Source organism: Contarinia nasturtii, unplaced genomic scaffold (assembly GCF_009176525.2).
Source record: "Contarinia nasturtii isolate CC-2019 unplaced genomic scaffold, AAFC_CNas_1.1 Cnas_scaffold_928, whole genome shotgun sequence".
Taxonomy (NCBI): Eukaryota; Metazoa; Arthropoda; class Insecta; order Diptera; family Cecidomyiidae; genus Contarinia; species Contarinia nasturtii.
In genome coordinates, this window is record NW_022198275.1 from 3,256,277 (window position 1) to 3,275,649 (window position 19,373).

The 19,373-nt window shown below is 33.5% G+C and overlaps 1 protein-coding gene across 2 annotated transcripts in view; it reads right to left on the reverse strand.

Moving 5' to 3' along the window:
* Positions 1–19,373, reverse strand: part of LOC116342815 (atrial natriuretic peptide receptor 1-like) — a 49,213-nt gene that overhangs the window by 26,983 nt on the left and 2,857 nt on the right. For both annotated transcript variants that reach the window (XM_031770574.1, XM_031770575.1), the window contains exons 3-5: positions 2,124–2,921; positions 1,460–1,649; positions 257–440 (exon numbers count right to left, since the gene is read on the reverse strand). In XM_031770574.1, the coding sequence (XP_031626434.1) occupies positions 257–440; positions 1,460–1,649; positions 2,124–2,351 (602 nt within the window). In that variant the 5' untranslated portion in view covers positions 2,352–2,921. The remainder of the gene's footprint in view (positions 1–256; positions 441–1,459; positions 1,650–2,123; positions 2,922–19,373) is intronic.

The following is a 19,373-nucleotide window of genomic DNA, read 5'->3' on the forward strand; positions in this document are numbered from 1 at the left end:
CACTATTAAACGCGACACCATAAATCTATTTATCGTTTCCCGGATGTACTAACAAAATATCTAACAACTGGAAGATGCCGTAAAATGAGCGGTTTATCAACACGCGAAAAGTGCCATAAACATTTATTTTTTTTGGTAATCCTTTTGGAAACACATAAAACGCGACAAGAGGAATAAAAACAAAACCATGGAAGAGATAACACACACGCAGCCTTATAAATAATAGCAATGACAAAAGAAATTGTTGTTTACTCACTTTTTCATAATGTCGACCGTAAAATCGGCTATAGTTTGAAAGGACAGCAGACCAACACGAATCAGCATATGGTACTCGTCCTCGCAAGTCGTTTTATTTTGCACAAAATCGTACGTAAAGCCACCAACTGTCAAAAGGGGGGTCCCATCACGCCGAAAGTACTTTGCAATTCGACTGACCGGAGCTGATGAATTATGAGAAGAAGAAACACAAAGAAAAATGAATGAACATTTGTATCAAGTTGATTTTCCACGTTAGCAAGCAATTTTCGGTGTCTATTACTATCTTGATGGACACATCTGTATTACTTTTTTTTTGTTGTATCGATTGTTCTATTCTTTAGTAGATTCATTGTCGCACTGTTCTTTATCATGAACATCCGTTTTATAACCGTATCCAAAGCTCGAAGAAAAATGTCTTTAAATCAAAAGTCAAATGTATCAGAGCGAAAAAATTTACTCATCCAGAAGGAACGCAAAAAAATGGTTTTACTCAGACGGTTTGTATTTACGTTGAACTTTTTGCCTTGGCATAAGCTAACACTTTCCTAACTACCGCATGACTGGCGTACGCAGACTATATATATGTGAACATGCTATTGACCGAGTCTAGTCGAATTCGTGGAACATTTTCAAATACATCCAAAATATCATAACTATTTGTATCTATTTCTATATATTTCCAACCTACGCCCCATTGAAAAACGAAATCAACAATTTTTCATTTCATTTTCTATTGAATGGAATGATTGAACTAATAAAAATAAGGAATATGCGTGGGCAATAACATCATATCGGGGGATGTGAGAGGATGACATGGATAAACGAGGAAAAAAAGGTCCATTTGAAAAGCGTCGAGTGGTTGCATACACACTGATTTAATTTAACAGGTGAATGGTGCCAAAGCGGTACAATGGAAGTATTTAGCGTTATGAGGTTATCCTTCGACGATATCACTGTCGGGATCATAATTATCGAGAGGTTGTTCACGTGTAACAGAGCATAGAACCGACATTCTATTATGCGGCTTTGCTTTCGCCGCGCTTGAAAATGCTTGAACCCATTGCATTTTTCTTTTGCATTTTCTATTTTACACTTTTCTATAGAATTGTTTGCTATTGTAATTGAATTGAAGAAAGAAGAAAAGTTTCACGAATGCCTTGAAACAAAAGAATTGAACAGTAAAGCGAAATTCAATTATTACCGAGTGCATAATCACAAGTTGGCCCAAAAAGTACGTGACCACAATCAATTCCGTATCCATCCATTGCGCTAATGCTTGCGTAAGAGGGATCGCACTTATCATCGCGTGGAATCCATTTGATTGTCAAATCGGATGGAATCAGTTGACGCCGTCTCACCTCCCGTTCGGCAAGCTCGAGTACTGGCATTACCTAGAAAATTCGTGAAATAGAAGATTATAAATATTTGAAATACTCAGTGAAATATTCATATTAACATTTCGCTTTGGTTCAACAATCCACTCAATTCACAGAATTTTATTCATGACATAAAATGAATTCAAACGCATTTTGTTACATGCGTGTATTAAATGACTCAAAGTAATTTCAAAGTAATTGCACAATGTACATTTCCATGAAAATGTAATGTTTCACACACACATATATATCATTATTTAGCTCATGTGTCAGACAAATTACAAATAACTCAATTAGGGTTGGAATTATAATTTGTTGAAATGTGAATTTTCGAAAGAGATTTTCGTTGTCAGCGTTGATGTTTACATGAATATATTAGTTCTTTCGAATTAATTCGAACGAATGTGAAAAGGAAAATTGTGCGGTGTAAACGAGAAAATGTCGGTTGTGACCGGACTTGAGCAAAGCAAAAGATATATCATTAATTACCCGAGGTAGTGATGCTTCAACTGAATCCTTTTTCGGTAGAATAACAATGACACGCAATGTACAATTGTAGCTGTTGCGAGTGACATTCCATTGGCAAACTGTTTCGCATGGATTTCTATCTTGCATCCGACAGCCGCACTGAACTAGCTGAATTGATGAGATCGAAAGCACAACAGACAACAACAGTAGATATGTTCCGATTGCAGTCGGTCGATGAATTGGTTCCATGGTTTTTTTTTTGTACTTCTTCTCTCAATCTCCAGCCACTTATTTACGCTTGTGTTTCGTTTTGATTCTATTTAAAAGTGTTGTATTCGCGCACTTTGCTTGTAAAACAATTTACTTCTTTTAATAAATCTGAATTCTGAGTATTCGCTGAAATTGATTATTTAAGTCTTGGTACGTTTGCAACGCTTCAACTGTTGATTGAATGAAATGATTAACCCGTTCATTATATCGACCACCACTGTAAACTTAACCTCTGGTAACCGCACTGTTGTTCATTTTTATCAAGAATATGGTGCGTGCCAGTCGGTCTCCGTCGACGCATTTGCTGCGCTGCTTTGTGGTAATGGGATTCACTTTTTTCTCTCACTCTCGATGTGTATCACTGTTTGCGGGCGTCTTGTTACTGAAAATTGGCATTCAACAAAACATGAAAGGTCAAAGTTGCACTAAATTCATCCGCTTTTCACAATTATTTTCCTCATTTCATTTATTAATGATGGTTGCTATTTATTTCATAGCTACTTCATCCAATTAGTGATGGTCGCTGTAGAATGTACTCCCAGTTGAAAACTGATGCAAACCAGAAGAGAAAAATAAAAGAAAACTTTAATTTATATGATAAGAGATTATTATCTATTCACAACTTCATGATGATATTACAACGAATTTAAATCGAATTTCCTGCTCAAGATTTGTGCATAGTCCGAGATAATAGAGCAAAAAAGAATAAAAGATAGCAATAGTTCCTACATGTTCTCATGTCAGTTAGAAGACATAACTTTTTTTTCGATTCAGAAAGAAGAAACCTCATGAATTTCTCTGTTCAGTTGTCATTGAACATTGAGAATGCTTGTAATATGTATCAAGTGCCGAAAAATGACAACGAAATGTACTTGTATTGCGCATTCTCTCTTTTGAATATTTTACGAACTCTCATGGCTACCATTCCTTTGCTTTTCTTTCTTTTTTCTTTCTTTTGCAATCACTAAAATATGTACTTCAAAACGCATTTTATCAAAATATACGTACGGTTGAGCACAAATGAGAAGTCAACCATCAACATTGCTTAACATTTGGATTTTGAACAAAAGATTACCCTTAACATGTTTGTGTACATATATATTCTGTGATTTTCATTTCCATTTGGGAAAAGAGAAAAAGCTCATATTTATATCTATTTGACTTTGATTTCCGTTTCGTTTACAATGCATGAAATTGATATTGTTTGCTTGAAATGAATGTATGACACTGGCACATCAACAAACATTCACATGTGCACGCTCACTCGATTCTTCCAAGATAGCAATTTCTGTTGTTGCTGTTCTTATTCTGACACAATAAATTTCTAATGAATTACGCTTAGCTCGGGGTTTTCATCTGTTTATTTCGTTAAAATGGCGTGAACGGATGGACCATGTCTGTGAAAACGTTCAGCAACACTGCATTAAATACTAATCTAGTTGCTAGTAAATAAGATTTAATTCCATCGCAGCAAAGTAATCTAAGGTGTTTTGATCTACTAAACAGTGCACACAGCAGGTCACCGGCGAAATGTAATTTACACACGCACAACACCAAATCGCATAAGTAAATATTTCAATTTCATGTTAAATTGAAAATGTATACAAATGTCATACGAATTTAGTGAGAAAATCAATTGACTCAACTGGTTTTACATTCGATGCGAAGTTAATTTAAATCTTCTGACGATATTTGCAAATTGACGGTACAATAATTATATTGAAAATAACCCTTGCAAGAACTGATTGAACAGTTTTATGACTGTATCTTGTACGTACTCTGTGTGACCAAGTTGATTAAATTTGCAGACATTTCTTTTGATATTCTACGTACACAACGCATAAGATCCAAGTGAAAATGTGTTGAAATAGACGCTTGTAGATTGATAATTTAATAGAATGTTATTGAGTCTCATCAAAGCTTTCGTTTCATTGAATCGCTCACATTCGCTTTGAAAGTGAACACGGTTGATGTGGACGCTTCAGGTCGTCAGTTAAATTAAAATATTTACGATTATTTGCATATTTTCTTTCTTACATTAGCATGAAAGTTAACATCGTTCAATTCTACCGTACAATCTATTCAGTTTTAATGCTGTAGTAGGTAATCTATGAAGATTAAGTGTAGCTTAAATTATTCAAAGTTACACCAAACAATCAAACTTTATTCCAAGTGGCAAACTTTTCCTTTTATCCATTGCGACATGAGGTTTTCGATGGATAACATCGTTGGACATCGACATAAGATGTTGTAACAAAGTATAAAAAACATAACACCAAGTTTCCCATCTTCTGGCATTTTCGACAGTTTACCGATTTTAAATAATTTTTCTCACAAATTTTTCTCACAAATTTTTCGTCGACAACTTGCTGGAGATGCGAAAACCTGCTTTAACGAAGGTCATAATTTTCATTTCGCTTCATTGCACTAGAGAAAATTGATATGGAAAAGTTGTAAACAATTCATAAAATTTGGGGATTTTGTTCCTCATATGACCAAACACTTGAGGTTAACGATGGATTTCCGTCTTTCCGCAAAATCGTGGCAAAAACTATTTAACAAAATTGTATTTTGGCTTAATTAAACGGATTCCATCAATTAACAGTTTCATTCTGGCATCTAAGCGATGTGAAATGGGTTTTCAATTAAAAGTGTTTATTCATCCTGAAGTTTAACAACTTGATGAACAAAAACAGAGAAATTGTTAAGCATAGCCTCGTGGGAAATAAATACCGCATCAATTTGAATATAAAAACAATGCAGCAAACAAACCAAACAATTTAAGTTGATTTTGATAGAAAATTGAGATGAATCCAACATGGTATTGGTGTTAAATTGCAGTGTCGTTTGAAAATCAGAAGAGCCAACAAGAAATATACAGAGTTACATTTAATTCGGTCATAATACAATACCAGAGCAAACGGATTACTGTATATTGACAGACTGATGACGCATTCGTATTTGTTCGAAGGCATTGTTTCATCGAATTTACCAAAGCACAAATTGGTGCTGCTTGTGAATTTCTATTCGAGCCAATTTGTACAATGAATTATAACATGAATTGTAACAACACATAATACGCCTGGATAAGCTCTTGAACAAGCGGTTTCACTCGGATGAAAGTCTATTATTTATATTCACTTGCTTAAAATCCCGCCAGTCTGTGTGAGTGTTGGGACTCGATTTCGTGCGAAACTTATTTATTCGAGTGAGAACGGGATTTGACTGTCTGAAAATTGACATTTGAAGTGGGGAAGTGTATTTACATTCAATCACATCACAGTATGCTCTAGTAAATATTCACACTTTGATTAGTTTTGGTTAAAGGCGTAATTCATTGCAAATTTATGAGAGACTAGCACACTCCAAGAGGAATGATATAAGCTTGATATAAGTTTATTCCAGGAAATAGCTTGGGTGCTCAATTTCACCTAAAAAATTTCACTTTGAAATCGGATATATGCTAGACTAAATATAGTTCAAAATGACTCGAGATCGACTCGACAAAATTGGTTGCGTATGGTATAAAGTCTATTACGTTAGTATATTTCTGTAGACATTTCGAGAATCAATTTTCAGAAAAGCTATAAGAAAAATCACGTCATTTGTTGCTGGGATAATACTGTCGATTTCATCATCATTGTCTGCAAATCGTATTCATTTATATTGTTCACAACTTCTATTCGACAGATTTCGACCTTCGTGGAAAACTTTGCAAAACGTCTGTTAAGCAAAATATTATTTTTTATATCTTTTGAAATTGGCAATGTTCAGGTGAGAAAGTTAGATTGAGAATAATACCGTCAGTATCAACTGCATTCGAATTAATACCCATATTGTTCAAGCATCTACCTCTTACCGACTTTTGCCAAGTTGCCATTGTTCAAAATTATTAGTTTTATTTACAACATAACCGCTCTGTATGATTGTTTCGTTGATTTATTATTTAGTTGAGAAAAAAAGCGGAAAATGAAAACTTGGTGAAAACTTCTCTTGGTTTCATTCAAAAGTTGTCTCAAAAAAAGCATTAAATTATTACACTTCGCAATGTCTTCATATGTATAATGTATATAATTATTTTGATCTTTATTTATTGCAAAAGCTTTCTGAGTTTCTGTGGAGGATTCAATTAGAAAGAAACTGTTGCAAAAATGCCTCTGGAGAAAAGAAACCTAAGAGTTTTTTTATTCTTGCAACTGACTCATTTCAAAAAAGTTCGTTCTCTTCAAAAAAACACTTCATTCTTTACAAATTTGAACAAATACTTTAAAAGTTATAAAGGTACAAGTACCGTTTGCTCATCTTCACTGAGTTTATTATTTGAATTTGCGATAAATTTGTGGATTTTCTCCGTTTTTAATTTGTTTCCTTTTCTTCAATAGACTTATTCTGGCCGTGACCTTATTAAAATATGAGATTGGCACGTTAGAATTGCTTTTTCTTTCTTCAAGTCAATCAATTGCTTTTATAGTTTGACAATCACTTAAAAATGAAACGTAAAACATTGAAATACCAAAATTAATTGCGATAGTCGTACATCAACTTGATCAACCATTCACGTCAGATGCAATATTTTTTGTAAAATACACATTATTTGGAAAAAAATCCATATTGCGATAGATTTTGTGCTACTTGCAATTTGTAAATGCGATGAAATCACACAAAATGATGTAGATTACTTAAAAATGTTGCAGTTCCTCGTAGTCTGATATAGGATTACTACAACAACAACAACAACAACAACAACAACAATCATTTATAGACCGATTGTACCTTTTTCATATAGTATTACTCATAAGCAAAATCACAGATAATATTATCAATTTGAATTTTTTTAAACTTTTAATATTTTGCTCCTCAGTGCTTCTTCAGCTCCTCTGAGCGCTCCTCCTCCATCGTAACTGTGAGTATACCCACAGTTCACTTTGAATAGGCTCTTCGAAAAAAAAATGTTATACCCATAACAATTTTTTTTGTACAGGATCTTGTTCAGATTAGAGGTATGGATAAAAGAAAGAGCCACCAGTTAGAGGTATTGATAAAAAAAGAGCCACATATTTTGGCTGTGTAGTCATAATTTTGCTACATAATTTTTTATCAAAATTTATTGTTTCAATTAAGTGTAGAGGAAGTGTAGGTAAGTGTACAACATTTTGTTTCGAAGTGTACCTGAAATTTTTTTTCAAAAAATCGACCTCTTTTTTTTGGGGTCCTCATAATTTTGCCCAGGGTAGCTTTTTTCTAAACCACCAAAAGACGATATTTTTGACCACCAAAAGACGATATGTGATGGATTTCGTTTAATTAACATATTTCAGTCAAATTTTAGCCGACGAAAATGCCCAATTACCAAATTGGTTTTTTCTTCGAAAGACGATGTTAATAACTCAACACAAAAAATGCTATCATACATTTTTTTTTTGAAATGTGGTATAAGTTATCCTACTGAACAGCATTGACATAAACACCGTAATAGCCTGAACCTGTTCATTTCCTGATTGAAATGATACATAATTACGTTTGAGTTAGGTTTGGCATTTATTTGGTTTGGGCGCATTTTGATACTTTATCAATTGTTTCCGAATCGATATCATCTAATCTACCGTGGAACAATAATACCCACGCACAAAGCCAATAATCGGCATTCATATCTTATAAGCGGGAAATCCAAAGCAACTGTATATTGGTTCATACATTGAAATTGCTTTGAGTTTCTTTTACACAGAAGGCAGCCGACCGAAACGCGTGTCGACAGAAAAAAAGGGAAAAGTAAAACAACCAAAAAATAATAAACATAACGGTACGTTGATCACTGAACACACGTGTACAGAGAAAGACTGATAAAAAATCGATTTTTTATCGGATGTTAAAATTTCCATGTAAATATAATCAGTTTCCGTACACTTCAGTTGAGAGCTTTTGTAAAAAAAATTATAAACTCATAAACAAGGTGGAACAAGAAGACTAACCAATTACAAGAATGAAAAATCCACGAAGTACCGGCAAAATTTTCATCGATGCCAACATTTATTTGTTAAATATTGTGTACCAAACAACTGTACCTTTTATATTAAAACAGTTAATTGGATATGCTCATTTTCTATATTGATTCATTTTGCCGCAGGTGTAGAAAGAAATCAAACACTTCGTAGAAAGATAAAAACTTAACCCACACCGAATGTGTCCCGAAAATAGGCATACAACATTTCGAAAATATTTCAAGTAGCTGCAAAGGTGACACATAATTTCGAGAACACGAGCACAAACATAAGAATCAATGTTGTGCAAGTTCAGTTCGTGACACCAACATGATTTAGATTCATGTGCTTTTTGTCAATGAAGTTGAGAATGATGATGTTTATGTCGACGAAAATATATTTTCAGTATATTTTCTCCCATCTAACATCAATCTCATTGCTTTTATATTTTTTTCCAACCAAAAACTTTGTTTGCTCTTTGCTAAACAAAAAAAAAAACTTTATTTACTCAGAGAGACTTTCGATGGGATTTCTTTAAATCATATTTTTTTGTTCTTTAGATGTGAGCAAAAAAAAAATCCTTGTCTATTCATATCGAATAATTTTCGACGTGAAAACCGCGTTCCCTTCGTGCACATCACCATGACATTTGAATAAATTGGGCCACATCAAAGGCATTTTAAGGCTGTAAAATTCAATACTTTTTCACATGATTTATCCATATTTTTTCCCTGAGGATCTATTGACTTTTCGTCAAACATGATATTTTAATTAAATTTGATGTTGACTCTGTCCCTCATCCGGAAAAACCAATGAAAGCCAATTCGATTTTACCGGTCAACGGAAACTTCAACAATAAACATCGATTCAAATCCAATTATATTTTTCAAAAATAAACTTTTCCAAATTGAAGAAATGATTGTATGCTGAACCAGACAAAAACCCATTAAAATTGTGTTCCATCGTTTGCTGAACATGCAACAAAACAAAACTAAAGAACTTCCTGCTGACATTTTGTGTGTAAATTTAAAAGTTCATTTAATGCCAAATTCTCTGAGCATATCTTTTGACACTATCTCGGAAATGAAGTGAAACTTTTCTGAAGTTTTCCCTTTGAATGTGATGTGCTGTGCGGTGTCTATGTTATCTATTCTGTGGAATTTGTATCGGTATTTTGGTGGCTCTCATAAAACAGTTGCAAACACGAAATTAGCAAGGATTGTTTTTTGAAGAATAAATCACATGCCTTTTTCCGTAATAGGCTTGAGAGGGCTTATATGTGGGAGTGCTGTTGATTTGAACTTTCTACAGTCTTCGAGCCAAGCATGTGTTATCACATGTATCATTTTCGTCTTTTCCTCGGTGTTGCTAACACCATGATTCCATTTCACAGCATCAGGATACACATATGCCTACAATGTAGGCCCTACATGATGTTGCCTATACAAATATTTTAGACAAAATTCGAAGTCAAAACAACGGAAGTTCACAGGAAATTCATATAAATGTGTCCGTAGAAAAAAAAGGAAAAAAGTACAGTTGCTTGTTCATTTCTACTTCGATAAATTCGAAAACTTTTTACGTTTACTTTCTTTTTCAGAAAAATGTTTCATTTCTTGAATGAAAAAAAAAACGATGATGTGTTACGTGCTTTTTGTCCCATTCGACTGTAACAATCGATTGATTTTTAAACTAATAAAAACCTTTCACCCTCTCTTTGTTCATCATCTGATATGATTTTGTTCCAACCAAGACACTTATTTTATTGTTGAGTCTGAGTTTGTTTGAATGGTGAAAAATCGAAGCGATTTCGAAAAGTCTTCGAACAATGCCAAAACGATTGAAAAGAAATATAAGAAGGCTCGCATCAAATACAAGATTATATCAAATTCAATACGCCCCATAAGAAATAATGGGGGCTGACGCAGACAAAGTGGTTTGATTTTCGAAGTAATCGCATTCAGATGAATGAATTAAAACCACAAGCGTCTGAATAGTCGTGTTCAAACTAAAATACTTCAACCATTTTTGTTTTTAAAAGCCATTTTCTGGTCCGTTGTTTTTGCTTTTATCATTGGTTTGCAATGTTTGATCTTTTTCGACAAGAGTGCGAACAGATACAAAACAAAAATAATGTGCAATTTAACTCGGGTCGCCGGTTTATTCAAGCATAAAATTTATATTGGAATTTCTAGTCGATTTCGTTTGAAGCTGATAAGCGGTCGATGTCCATGTTAAAATACGCGAATACGATGGCATCATTATTTTAATAGTTCTATTCTTCGTTGAGCGATACTCGTTCTCACAAAACCCGGTATAAAATGGTTGATATCGCGAATTTATTGAAACAATCCAAATGATATCAAATGAAACACGATATACATAAATTGAAGCATTTTGAACTCAATATGATTGAATCTACATCGCATCTAGCTATTCGTCAATGCATTGCATGCCAACATCGCATCGAAAAACAGATAATTCAATGAGTTTATAAACAAGCATCATAAATGGCATGATCCATAGAAACCGAAGTGCCTAGACAATTGTAATAAAATTCACAAGTTGAATACGTTTTGCATAATTGAAAAAAAAAATGATTTCTCGCCAGAAAAACCAACAATAATCGTGAGATGTGCTGGTAGCGCACATCTTATCACGTATTGAAAGTAAGAATTTTAATGGAAACTCATTTGTGTGGGTGAGAAAGCGCCTCTTATCGTGGCTCATTTTCGAGCCAAATATAACCAATATGTTCCAAGAACGTTTTCATTCTCACAACAACGTGACCTTGCTCTCGGCATCTGTGCTTTTTCCGTTTTTTTTCTCTTCTTCTTAAATTGAATGCCAAATGTCAACCGAGTGAAATATCAGCGAACTGAATTTTTTGTTGTGTTGTTAATTTGACGATAAAGAAAAACCAACACCCACGTCAATGCAGTCGTTGTGAAAATGATTTAATATTTGATTTGTATGAAATTGGAAGCTATAGACGAAAATATGCTTCGATAGAAATAATGCACAATTTCGGCAAAAACTCAGAAGCATCCGCTGCTTGAATAGATAAAGCTATTTTCAGCAAGAAAAAACGGTGTCTGCAGTTTTATGACATCTTTTGCTATGTAGCTACTAGCGCTTCTGTTATCGCTATCAAATATATATTCGTATAAAAAGGCAACGCTGTGATTTTTTGCGTTTCTTTTGTCTTTGGGTCGAACTTGAAATCGAATGTAAGGAAATGACTTGAATCTTGCTGGATTCAGATAACGGGCAATAAATTTCACGAATTTACTTTTTTACTATCGCCGAATTCGTGACACTTGCGCTTTTTGGGGAATGATTTCTTTTAGCTTTTTTCTTATGAAGGCATGTGAAATTTTCCAAATTGAAAACAATGACGTCGTTCAGCGGGTTACAACTTTTGTTTCTATTTTTTTTCTCGGTGCCTTTCAAAATGCCATAAATCTAAGTATCATGTGCTATCATTTGGTTGCATTTGTGTTTTTTTGTGTTTGCAATAACAAAGGAAAGCTTAAATTGTTGATTTTGTTTTGTCGCGTAACTTTTTCCTGCTTTCACTGAAAATGTGGTTGTGGTTCGTTCTTGGCTGAGCACACGTACCATCACAACTCAACAAAAATCTAATATCTCCTGCTTTTCATTTCTTGTGTGCATGTAGAAAATTAAAATCCATTTCAATGTATCCGAACGATGCAAAGAATGGATGACAAACAATACAAATTAAAAGCGTTCATACACAAACGTTACATCAGCCAACAATATACTTAAGGAAATTTGATTATGAAAAAATGCAATTGTTCTAGCAAAAACAGTTGTATACAAACAAACGAGCTAGCATACGAGCACTCGGGCATATCCGAGCATATTCATATTTTGGTTTTGTATATAGTGTACTTTTCATCTGAATATATGTGGGTAAAGCTAATTTAGAATTTTGGTTTATGTTTATACACTTCACATTTTATTACAATAATATCCAAAATGGAAATAAAAACCTTTCTGTATATCAAATGGATTTGGCATTGAATAGTTATGAATGCGTTGGGTAAAAAAGAGTGTAATGATTTCTAAAACACGTAACCCCATCAAAATTGTTTTTATAAATTCTTGTAATATAAGAGTATGGATACGTAAATGTTGAATTGGCTTGGATAATTGCAATGGATGTTGGATGTTGGATCCCATTTTTCGTAAATTGCTGCCCATAAAAAAAGGAAAATCTGCATATTGGACATCTTTTGAAATCTAAAAGCGTAACAAAATGTTCTAATTCAATGCAATTCATACCCACCCTGGGCCAGCTGCAAAACTAATTTTTCCGTCACATGTTATCACGTACAATAGAGACGAAACATTTGTTTTTATCAATAAATGATTTCGGTGGCGATTAATCACGAACACACCACAGCCTATGGAATTCAATTCCATTCGTCTCATTGCGAATGTGCGTAGCATTCAAAATGTATACACGCCAATGGTTCATCCTTGTTTCCATATGCTAATCTAATATTAAATAATGTTCACATTGACGCCCAGTGCCTTTATCACGTTAATCTCTATTGTTCGGAATGGAAGTGGCAATAACAACGACTACAATTGATCACAATCTACTTGATATGGAGAAAAGTGAAAAAACACCATGCTTGAACATTGCTGTGTAAATAATGTCCAACATCGGTCACTTTGACAATACTAGAGCAAACGCAACTTAACTGTTTGCGAAAATAAATCAGCAGCTCGAAAGAAGGACACGTGTTTATGGTTTCGTTGTTGTCTAGCAACATTATCCACAACGACACCAATTTATACGATGTGCTTTTGTGTACATTATTCCTGAAAATCAATTTGATACTGCTCTTCGGATCTAAACAATTTAAGAACACCTTCCGCTTAACTCGTTTACCTGCGCTTTTTTATACTACAGTTATTTTGCATACCAGATTGCAGATAGAGCAAGTGTGGTCGTTGTTTACACTTGGATTTTCATCAGGCACAAGCTGTAATTGATCGTACACGAGTATATTGCAGGGAGTTTTGAATTCAAAACAGGCGAAAAGAAGAAAGAAAACGTCAGCAATACAAAATAGAACATCGTATGATGTAAATTGTGACATAACTTGGCATAAATATAACGACAGCTAAGAGCTAACAAATAAATACTTCAAATATATGTATTGTCTGATGCGGTGGTATATTTCATGAACTAAATTCAATAGGTAACAAAACTTTTTCCACTCTCACCCAAAAGGATTATAGCTAGAAATGCACACGAACATACATGTTTTGTTGATGCGGGTTATAATGAAATTCCATTCATGCTTAGTTTAACTTTTCCTCCATTGTATTGACGCACTCGTATATGAGCAGCTCAAGCACTTTTACCGAGCAAAATCACAAAAGAACACCTTCTTCATTATGCATTGTTCACTTTTATTGAAAATCCGACCGTGTGGATATGTGACTGAGCTCATATTATTGAATTATTATTATATTGTATATGTAATTTAAAATTTCATTTCAACCAAAGGTGATTGCAAAACGATAAAATTATAAGCTTAGAAAAATGTCTACACATTGGCTTCATAAATGTCAGCCAACTTATTAAAGTTTTTCTGTCTGTTTAAAATGCAAAGCTGACAGCCGAGACGGAAAATTAAATTGGCTACCTGATATCTGACATTCTATGAAACTTATCTCAAGGCGAACCGTGTAATGCTTAGCCTTTGCAAAACAATTAATAAGGACAATAGATTCATCATTTGCCCGATCAACTAACAACGAAAATGAACACACTATAATGGCAAACCATGCAATTATGATGGAATTATATCGCTCAAAATTCTGTGTATAATACTTCATTAGTTGAAGTATTAAAGTCCTTATTAGTTGAAGAATCGAAACAAAAGCGAACATTGCATAGGTGGATTTTTGTTCTAAGAGACCGTGCGGCATATATCTAAATTGGGATGTAATTTAAGCTTGTAAACAAGGAAAAATAATCGTCACATTGTGAGCAGTAGCTATAGTTACCTTAACCTATAGGCATATGATATACCTAAAGCGTTGCTCATTGAAAATCATTTTCACTGTCGAAACTTGAGATCATACTTTCCACGCAAGAGTGAATACGTGAAAACACATAATTAAAATGCACTGAGGCAATGATAATCATAATAGGCAAGTATTCACTTTGTAAACAACCAGACTATCTAGTTGTTATTTTATGCAACACAGTTTCAAATTACATCTCCGATGGAAGTCAACCATTTTCCGTTGAACAAACATTCATTTGAATTATAAATGCAAACGAGAATTCTAAAAATTTGCACACTTTTCTAATAAGCAATTTGGATGTATCTTTTTTTGTATGTGTGTTGATTAAATCGAACAATTGTTTCAACTCAGTTGCGACAAATTGAATTTATGGATTTGAAAACTTTGACGACACATCCAATTGAAACAATTTTCATTGTGTACAGTATAAATTGATAAACGTGCTTTGCACCCACTGAACAATGAACATTGGGCATTTTTAATCCTTGTTTGCATTTATCTAAACTTCAGAATAAGTTTTAATTACTCAAGCATGCATTATTTGAGACAATGGTGAACTGTGTATCCGTTACAAGTGCATTGAATAATGTATTCATATCTGTGGATAACCCAAATCGGGTGAACAAACAAGGAACTCCTATTATTTTGAACTGAAATTTCATTGACCGCATCCAGTCTTGCTCATCGCTATCAGGCATTTTGAAGAAAACTTTTATTCGGACAGGCAACTTCCATTTCTCGAAAATGTAATACCATTTGTGTAGCATTTTGATATGGTTAGGTCAATGCAATTAAATACACACAATGAATATGCCGTGAGAATAATAAATCAACTTGATGACCAATGCCATCAGCAACAGATGTCCAATTGTGCTGATATAACATATGCACAATGCTTTAAATTGCTTGATTGACCACCTGCTGACAAATATTGACCGCCAACAATCATATAAAACATGCAACTTTATTATTTTTTATTTAAAAAAAATTAAACTTTAATTTTTCTTTTAGAAAAACGCAAAATATTATCGCTTTTAATTTATTCATAAAAGAGTTCATGTCCATCACCATCAATAATAAATGTTAAATCATTCCTAGATGGATGAAGTCAATTCATGCGGGAGCATATCGAATGGCATCGTCAACAAAAAACCTGAGAGCTTAAAAAAATAGTAACGTCAACATGACATATTTTTTATGGTTGTGCGTTGTTTGTAATGGATTTTATCATTAGCCGTCACTGCACATTTTCCGCACAAAAATAACATTGATTGATGTTGTGCAAACATGATGTATGCATTCTTAGTAAAAGTCATGCAGTTTATTTGTTGAACAGGACTTTACTTTATTACTTCATTACGCAACAACACTGTCATCATTTTTTGATGTTTGTAATGCGTATAAATCTCTACATTCCATTTTGATCTCGGAAGCAGCACTTTGATGCAGCTGCAAATGAAAAATGGATAACAGTTTACGACGATCTCATTATTTTCCATGAAGTGTGTGATATCAAACCAGATTTTGCAAACGGAACAGTCAATTTCAATGAAAAGTGTTTGTATTTATGAGATTCGTAGATAAAGCTGTCCAATGCAAGGACCTTTTTATCATGTTATGTAAACAATATCCTTATATTTGACAATTTTAAAGGTGTTCAAGATGAGATAATGTTTGCTGTTTACATACAAAAGAAATATGATGCCTTGAAAATGAAACTCAAATAAAAGTTATTTATTTAGTGAAAAGTATAGGAAAAAAAATGAAATTTGTTGCAGTAAATTTTTTAGGAGAAAACGCAAAAATACTGCTTTTAACATTCCAAACGGAACTTGTACTATGTACAATTGTGCACAAATCTTCAATGAAGTGATGAATGCAGAGCACCGAAATAATTGATTTCAGTCAACGCAAATTTAACTTTTACGTAAGTAATTTTATTAAAACCATCTATTTTTAAGAAGTAATTGAGATTTTGAGCTTTTGAAAAGAAAATATGAATTTCGCAGTCAAATGGAGCAACAAGCACAACCAAACAAGGTCGTATTTTATAACTATAGCAACTATTCTAAGTGTGTCATTCTAATTCACAAGCTTTTTTGAAGCAACGTTTGAAACGTAATCTGACTGAATGATGAAATTCCGATCAGCTTCAATGGCAGTATATTTTATTCATGGTACATTCATTCCGAAAAAAATCATCCATGGGTTCAAATAACGTTGGTCGTGTCCTATGGGAGTCACGGGCTTTAGTTTTGCCAATTTTTCCTAGTTTTTCTTTTAGTAAATTGCATATAACGTGTACATTTGACCGAACCTAATAAGTCCAAATTTTTCTGAGTTTTTTTTAATTTTCTAGTTTGTGTCGACCCCCTAGCTTGTATTTGTATAAAACCAAAAGCTTATATCTGAATCCAGTTACGTGGGAATGAATACATTTAATGGCATTTTTTTTTGTTTGTTTTTTCTCTCATTAAATTAAATAACTTTCCAGCGTGAATCCGCTGTTAAAAGGTGAAATATTTTAAGTAAAACATCGGAATGGAATTCAAAGTATTTTCCTTATTTTGTTAATAAATGTCTAGATGGTTTTACGAAAGCACAAGATACAACAGACAAGATCCTGCTGCTCAGATCTGAACATTGTTGCCAACACGACCGTAATACATGTGTGTTTAAAACATATTTGAATGTGAATCAAATCATGAATATGACTTTTCAAAAAGTTTTTGTTTGTAGCGCAGTTAATCGAGTTTGAAAGTGCGAAAAGACAATGTAATATGCTCGAAGGGTGCCAAAGTTTTGGGCTGCACACCATCAAGAATAATTTTATCTCTTTATTTTCCATGAGCCAAATAATAATTTGTAATATTTCGCAATGAACGTCTAAGCTTTTCCACATTTTGACGGGTATATAACACAAACGAATTGTTTGCCCTGCAGTTTTGCCAGAAGATTAGTGTATATTGAAAGCCAAATATTAAACTTGAAATAGAAAAGTCGATGAAACTAGTTAATTTGATGAAAAAAAAACAATAGAAAGTTTTCTTAGATGTTGTTGATGCCTTCAGTGATGACGATGATGGAAGTATCTAATATCATTGAAAATCTATAAATAATGGAATCGCACAGAAGTGCCATAAACTGTTCAGTTCCAAAAAGTCCCAGTTCTTGACATACACATTAGTTGATTGAATCGAACGGAAACAGCTTTTTTCAGCGACTTACTTCAACACCAAAAACATAGACTATGCCGTAAACACATAAAACATGTACCACTTTGGATAAAGTCCATAAAGAGTGTACGCCTTTCATGTATAACGCCTTCCAAAACAAACGAAAAGACGATTCGATCGTGTTTTATACACTTTTTCTTTCCCGCAATTTAATTAATGTACGTGCAGATTTCAATCTATTTCGTTGTCTTATCTATCATCTACACTCAACATAACGATGTAATCTTCCAGTTGAGTCGACACAAACAAAATACAAACCTCGATCGGAATTCGATATTAAATCAATAAATTATCAGCTCATTCAAGATACAATTCACAGTTTCATCGCAAATTCGGTGTGAATGACAGACACTGCAAAACTAAATATGATTTACTTTCGCACTAAAATTTCATGTCATTTGACGATAAAATTTTGAAGATTTGTTTTTGGCATTTTTGTGTGTGATGAACGATAATATCACCGCAAGGCATGGCGAAACACTTATAAATAACATTTCATGACGATTTTTATTTTTTGGGGGACGATAAGTGACAATAAAATAAATATGAGAAAGAGTAAAAGCGATAACTGGAGGTATCAGACATTTGAAATTAAATAAATGTTTACTTTTGGCCCTTTGGAAATTTAATCATTTTTCGTTGTCATGGTTGTTCCCTAATCTAGGAAATAAATTGTTTTCAAATGATGAAAAAAACTCAATCTGACAAAATCTATCCATTATTTTACGATTGGCGACAAATGGGAATGAAATGAACGTGTGTGTGGCTGTAACGATTTGTGGATTTTTTTAAAAAAGAAATCAGTAAACATTGTGTTGAGACCAAATATTGTTTGCAAATGTTTTAATATTGTATTTTAATGACATCATTTATAGAACTGTCCATTTACATCAAAGTGCTATGCAAAATAATTTAAATTTAATGTGAGTTTTTGCTGCGCATCGCCTTGACCATGCGAAATATTGAGAGATGATACCCATGAGACAGTCAAAACTCCTTTGACGTTGTTTGTCGAGACGCATGATACGAACATTCTTTTCATATTTGGTTGAAGTTTTCTTCAAAAAGAAGAACCAAAAATGAATATGGTAGTGATGGCCAAGATTAGTCGTCAAAGTAGCGCGGCTTATTTGGTTCCACCAAATTTTTCTTCACGATTTTGAATAAAACCGCATGATTATACAGCAGACTTTGCTTGATGCGCCAAATAATTTCAATTTGATGACTTGTTGCCGGTGAATGCGACAGTTGGGTGCTTTTTGTCGAATATGTGTTTCGTCTGAGCTTTTGATTTAATTATCCTTTTTTTTGGAAAAGGTCAACATTTATCATTTTTATCCCGCTTTCCATCGTCACCGAAAACAGCCCGAAATTAACATTTTACGTTTATGATATCGTATTATCGATTCCAGCAAAAATATTGTGTTTTGACGCAAGAATCTTTAATTAATCGAATCTAGAATATCGAATATACAAATATTCTGCTGTTTTACGTCATATCTGACCGCCTAAGTAGCTTAATTCAATAAGATAATTAAATGGCTCCTTTTGCACCATGTTAGACGCTATTTTCATCAAAAGGTGACTCACAGCATTAGAATTTCAATAAACGACTGAAGTTTCCGCAAACGAATTCATATCAATCTCATTAATTGAAGAGGTAAACAGACGCAACACGAAGCTCCACTGATTTCAATGAATAATGTAATCGT